Source organism: Malus domestica, chromosome 09, assembly GCF_042453785.1.
Source record: "Malus domestica chromosome 09, GDT2T_hap1".
Taxonomy (NCBI): domain Eukaryota; kingdom Viridiplantae; phylum Streptophyta; class Magnoliopsida; order Rosales; family Rosaceae; genus Malus; species Malus domestica.
The window spans coordinates 16567962-16573708 of NC_091669.1; the positions used below are offsets into that span (position 1 = coordinate 16567962).

General features: G+C 35.2%; 1 protein-coding gene across 1 annotated transcript; it reads left to right on the top strand.

Annotated features, from left to right (window-relative positions):
* Positions 1 to 367: 367 nt before the first annotated feature.
* On the top strand, positions 368 to 4697 carry LOC103424145 (putative hydrolase C777.06c). The gene is made up of 12 exons (XM_008362222.4): positions 368 to 724; positions 1277 to 1398; positions 1529 to 1641; positions 2394 to 2435; positions 2978 to 3033; positions 3199 to 3275; positions 3412 to 3531; positions 3732 to 3808; positions 3930 to 3993; positions 4118 to 4168; positions 4241 to 4289; positions 4409 to 4697. The coding sequence occupies exons 1-12, from the start codon at positions 571 to 573 to the stop codon at positions 4531 to 4533; spliced, it is 1050 nt and encodes a 349-aa protein (XP_008360444.1). The 5' UTR covers positions 368 to 570; the 3' UTR covers positions 4534 to 4697.
* The last annotated feature ends 1050 nt before the right edge of the window (positions 4698 to 5747 follow it).

Consider the following 5747-nt stretch of genomic DNA (forward strand, 5'->3'; position numbering starts at 1 on the left):
CTTGAAATGTAAAATATTTTATTATTGAAATAATTAATGACGTTTATCAAAACCAAAAGACCTTGATAAAAAAATTAAAAAGGAATAAAGTTTTAATTAATGGAGTTGATAAAAGAGTGATGAGAACCTAATTTCTCATTGATTATAATTCCTTAATCAAACAGAAAGTTAATTGTGGTATTCCTCTTCACTTGTAAGTGAGAGATCTGAGGTTTGAATCTCGTAGGTAGCGAATTCAATACCAAATTAGTTTGCCCATTATGTTTGACTTAACCGAACTCTCATTCTCTTGAGTGTAAAATAATTGTTGAACTTAAAAAAAAATAACCTTAATGTAAAATATATCGTTGTAATAAAACGTTGGTCTGATTCTCCGACTCCAACCGAAACATATTAAGTTTTTTCGTTTTTGGAAACTACCGAAACATATGAAGTTAAAACCATTCGATTAATTCTCACCATACCACCAACCAAACATGGCTAGAATTTTAGCGAAGCCCCAAGTAGAAAGATAACCATAAAAGGACACTTTCCCCAATTGTTTACAGATTTCCAGGAGGCTTTTGGCAAATGGTTCAACTTTTGGGCACCATTCGCCCTTCTCCTTCTCTGAGCTACTTTGCAACATACAAACGCCAGCTCTCACTCTACAGCCCTCCAACCAAAGCTCCGGCAAATGGGTTTTCTCCCTTCAGACGAGTTTTCAACTCTTACCTCCAATCTAGTAAGCTCCGCCATCCCTGATTTGTCAATTATCTTGCTCTGATTACAATATTTTGCATTTTTTCTTTCTGGGTTTTGTGCATTCCGTGGATATCCTAATGCCCTTTGATCCGTTGAATCGGTAGATGTTCAGTATTCATGTTTTGTAGGTATGAATGATTTTTATGGATTGATTTTAGGCGCCAAACTTTACTTGTATTGCTTGGTAACAGATAAGGGATTGAGTTGTGCAGCTTGTGTTTGAACTTTGAAACTAAACTTTTGTATGCAATTTTGAATGAAGTTGTGATATATGCAGTGATGTGCCTTGAATGAATCAATGAATGAAGGAAACAAATGGTTCAAATTTGATTAATTGGGTTATATTTTGGTTTTAAATATGCGTACTCAAAACAATAGTTCTAATTTATAAGAAGGTAGCTCGGCATTTGGCACGGTGATGAATATATAAAGTTAGTGGGCTTTGTTACTATATAGACAAATTTGAATGTTCTCCGTTTGTGGATTGTATGAGCTCTACTCTGTTGTGTACTAACTTTGTAATGAACCACAGATTCAGAAACTACGGCCGCTGGCTCACCTTGTGAGCATTCAGAAATCATATTTATAGGTACTGGTACTAGTGAAGGAATTCCTCGAGTCAGCTGCCTCACAAATCCTTTAAAGACATGTGCGGTATGGTTATGAAACCTCTGTGCTTAAGTAATTTTGGCATGTCCTATCCAAAGATTTATGTTGGCTACTTTATTTCTAATCAAATGTGCATCCGATTAGTAAGGAAATGATTGCTTGTTTACTTTTTAAGGTTTGCTTGAAAGCTGTGGAACCAGGGAATAAAAATAAGAGGCTCAACACAAGCATCCTTGTTCGTTATCCTAGACCCTCTGGAAATTATAACATTCTTATAGATGCTGGAAAGTAAGTGATATATCAATTTTATGCATATTGTGCGCATGTTACCCTAAGAATGTACTTTTACTTCTTTATCTCAAAAATTTGTAATTCATGGTTGTGGTTGGTTATGGATAAAAAATATTAAATTCTGCAGTTGTGTACCAAAGATTTCTTGGAAAGAAATATGTATCAAATACTCATAGTTTAAATCTAAGACTTGCAAAAAGTAAGACTTTTGTCAACCTAAATATGTTTCTAAGTTCATTGATAGGCATGGAAGATAATCCACGTAACTATCTGCTTCTCATATGCAGTATGTTGATGGTAAAATATGAGTGGGTGTGTCATCCAAGAACCATATTTTCTGGATAAGTTTAGCACAACAGGGCACAGGTATTGTTGCACAAGGCAAAGATCGACCAATCAAATAGGACCCCGTTTGCAGCCTTATGAGGCGGGTTGATGGGAGCTTCCCATATTGGCAAAGCTAAGGGATAATTTACCTCAATAATACTTTTAAAATGAAATTTATAGTTCTAGTCAAGGTTATTCTTACATTACATAATATGAGACGGTTGGTAAAAATGGATTTAATGGTTTCATTGTCGTTTTGTCTTGTTAACAATGAAGATACAAATAGAATTCTTTGTATTTATAACTTTAAACTTTAAACGTGGAAAAAGAAAGGTTACACATGACTGAGATTTTTTGTCCCTCGATGATAAACTTCTAGACACTTTGTTGGTGAAAGTTGAATTTCTATTTTTGTTTCACAGGTTTTTCTACCACAGTGCTCTCCAATGGTTTACTGCCTATGGGTTAGTTATTGCTTCAACTTTTTTTCTTTAAGCTATCATATATAAGAGTTCATGATCTCAAATTGTATCTCATGTGACACTTCTAAATTATCTGGACTAGTTGCTAGAAGATCTAGATACTAACATTGTGTGTTCTGTAAGGAAACTTCAACATAAGGAAACTTTCTGACATTGATATTGAGGACTGATTTGGACTCAATATCCGCCTCAAACTTGGTTATTTCTAGTGCCATATGAAACGTTTAGTGTTATTGTACTGTAAAATAACTCTCATGTATCCCTAGATATGCACAATATGTTATGTAGGTCCAGCCATCATTGTTGTAGCTTTGATTTTTCTACGTTCCTTGGAATCATTTGGACGTAATTCAAGGTATTCTTTTTGGACTGTTAAAGTGGCAAAACTATGTTTTTTCTTCGGTTTCTTTTCTCTAAAGGATCTTTGTATTCAAGGACTTTCATATATACTTAAAGGTGGTGCTTCCATTAATATGTGTATTTTCTGGTATTTTCCTTGTAGTAACTAGTTGTATTTCTGTCAGGATAAGAACAATTGATGCGGTTATTATTACTCATTCGCATGCTGATGCAATTGGAGGTCTCTGTCATGAACACTTTCTAACGTTGTTATTTAAACAGTTAACAAACTTAGCTTTGGATCTTTTTAATCTTCTTTCTCTCTTTTTTTTTTTTTTTAAATTCCCTTTTTTCCTTTTAATATACATATTGACATTAATCATAGGCTCTATTTATATGTCTCCAGGTCTGGATGATCTTCGCGATTGGACAAACAATGTCCAACCCAGCATCCCGATCTATGTTGCCCAGCGTGATTTTGAGGTCCAAGCATCTTCCTTTCTTGTATTCCATTGAATAATGGGTCTTATACTGATGCTTTCTTTAATTATGTCTTCATAGTCACTTAATTTTTACCGTTCTCACTACACGTGTATGATACTGAGAAAGTTATTTGCAGGTAATGAAAAAGACTCATTATTATTTGGTGGATACAAGGGCGGTTCTTGCTGGTGCTGCAGTCTCTGAGTTGCAATTTAATATCATACGTGAGGATCCATTTGTAGTACAAGATTTGAAGGTCAGAATTTATATCAACCATATCAAACTGAAATTTAGACCATGCTTTTTAACGGGGACATGTAAGAGGAGTGAGGTCTAATATAGAAACTGGTAGAAATTTAACAGTAAAATATTAGTAGATGGTATTGTCACTTGGCTGAAAAGTAATCTGCTGTATGACTTGGCACTCATATTTTCTTTTCAATGCTGTGTTCCCAGTTTACCCCTTTACCTGTGTGGCATGGTCAGGGTTATCGTTCCCTTGGATTTCGTTTTGGTAATGTTTGTTATATAAGGTAATGCTTCTATTCCCTCAAATGCAGGTCACTCATTGCTTTCTATTTTTATGCCTCTACTTTGATCGCTTGTGTAGTGTTCATCACGACTAAATTGCTAATCATTTGTTTACATTCACAGTGACGTTAGTGACATACCTGAAGAAACTTATCCACTTCTGAAAGATTGTGAACTCCTGATTCTGGTGCCTTCCCCTCACTCTAACAAACGTGCACCCACACATTTGTTTATTTCTGTTCTATTTCTTTCACAAACGCCTGACATCTCTTTTCTTCTGACTGGGTTGATATGTCGAATAATTTGTTCAGGATGCTTTACGGCCAGATCGGTCTTCTTCAACGCATTTTGGACTCCCAAGGGTGAGCTATTTTGTGCTTTCTTGTAATAATTCATTTTCAGTAAGCTTCAAGTTTTATCTATTTCATTTTCAGGCTTTGGAGGAAGTACGGAAAATCCAACCGAGAAAGACTTTGTTCACTGGTATGTGTTCGCCCCATTTTGCTGAAGATCAGGTGTTAGGTGTTACCGTTATAATTAGTACCGAGGAATGCATAGAAATTTAACAATTCTGCTTCTTTTCGTGGCCTGCACTGATGAAGGTATGATGCATCTGATGGATCATGAAAAGGTGAACGATTATCTTTTGAAATTGAAGGAGACAGAGGGTCTTGACGTACAGCTGAGCTATGACGGACTTCGTGTACCAGCAGCGTTTCACGGTTAACTTTTCTTTTCATTTGAAATGCCATTTGATCTCTCATGAGCTTTGCAATACCAATTTCAATTGCCACTCAATGTACTCAACTTTTTCAGTGGTTTATATCTTGCAGTCATCTTGGCTTTCCCTGATGCCAAATATCCAATAAGATTAATGGTCATTTTTCAAAATCTTTTCGACTTGTCATTAATATTTTATTGATGTTACGATATTGGATTTTGATTATTCCGACACTTTAAATTATGTAAAGTCCTCGAATTTCCTATAAGTTATTGGAAATGCATGGATAATTACAGAAGTGACATTCTCTAATTTCTTGGCAGTCAATGGTCAACACAAGAGTCAACACAAACTCTATGGGAAATTGCCCCAACTAGGGATGGTTTTGGTACGGTTACCGCAGTAAAACTTCCATACCAATTATCATACCAAATTTTCGGTATTACAAAATCGATTACTATTACCGTGCCAAATTTTCGATATTATCAAAGTTCGGTGTGCCAAATACTTCGGTTGGTATAGTATGGTAATAGTAATTACCATTTTATTTTGGGTCACTGTTTTGGGTCAAAATTTGAATAAAAAAAAATTCACAACCCACGCCCACTTTTTCAATTTTTTTCATCAACTATGCAACTAATTCATACCTTTCAAATGATTTAATCATACTTGATTGAAGTTAGCAGGTAGCAAGCACAGTAAAAAACTGCATGCAAGAAGCACAAAGTAAAAAGCACGGGCAGCAGTACACCAACACAAATCCCAGTAGATTTCATGTAATTCACACTCATTATATATATACACACACACACTTCATGTACTAAACACTAAAATATATATTTATATTTTTCGGTACGGTATGGTAATACCGTGGTAATGGTATCGAATACCAATATTGTACCAAAAAACTTCGGTTCAGTACGTTACCGATTGGCACAAAATCAGTGTAGTACAGTTGATAATTCGGTTGGCACAATAATTTGACAAAAAAAATCACCCCTTGCCCAATATGACTTGGCGTGGTTTCGGAAGATGATGCTTGCTTGTGGGAAATTGCAGTTTTCGTTATCAAAATGGTCATCACTTTATTAAATTGTGTGATTAAAAAAAGGGAATGATTTCAAATTTCAATGAACAGCATGAGTATGGAGACTGAAACCTTCAAAGTCAATGCCAATGAACGTCAATTCCACACAGATTTTGATCACAGATTTGATTTG

Excerpts from the sequence above, each read along its gene's own strand:
- LOC103424145 (XM_008362222.4), top strand. The coding sequence starts at position 571 with ATGGTTCAACTTTTGGGCACCATTCGCCCTTCTCCTTCTCTGAGCTAC. Across the intron at positions 2,436-2,977 it reads CAATGGTTTACTGCCTATGG|GATAAGAACAATTGATGCGG; the intron begins GTTAGTTATTGC and ends TATTTCTGTCAG. Across the intron at positions 3,034-3,198 it reads GCATGCTGATGCAATTGGAG|GTCTGGATGATCTTCGCGAT; the intron begins GTCTCTGTCATG and ends ATATGTCTCCAG.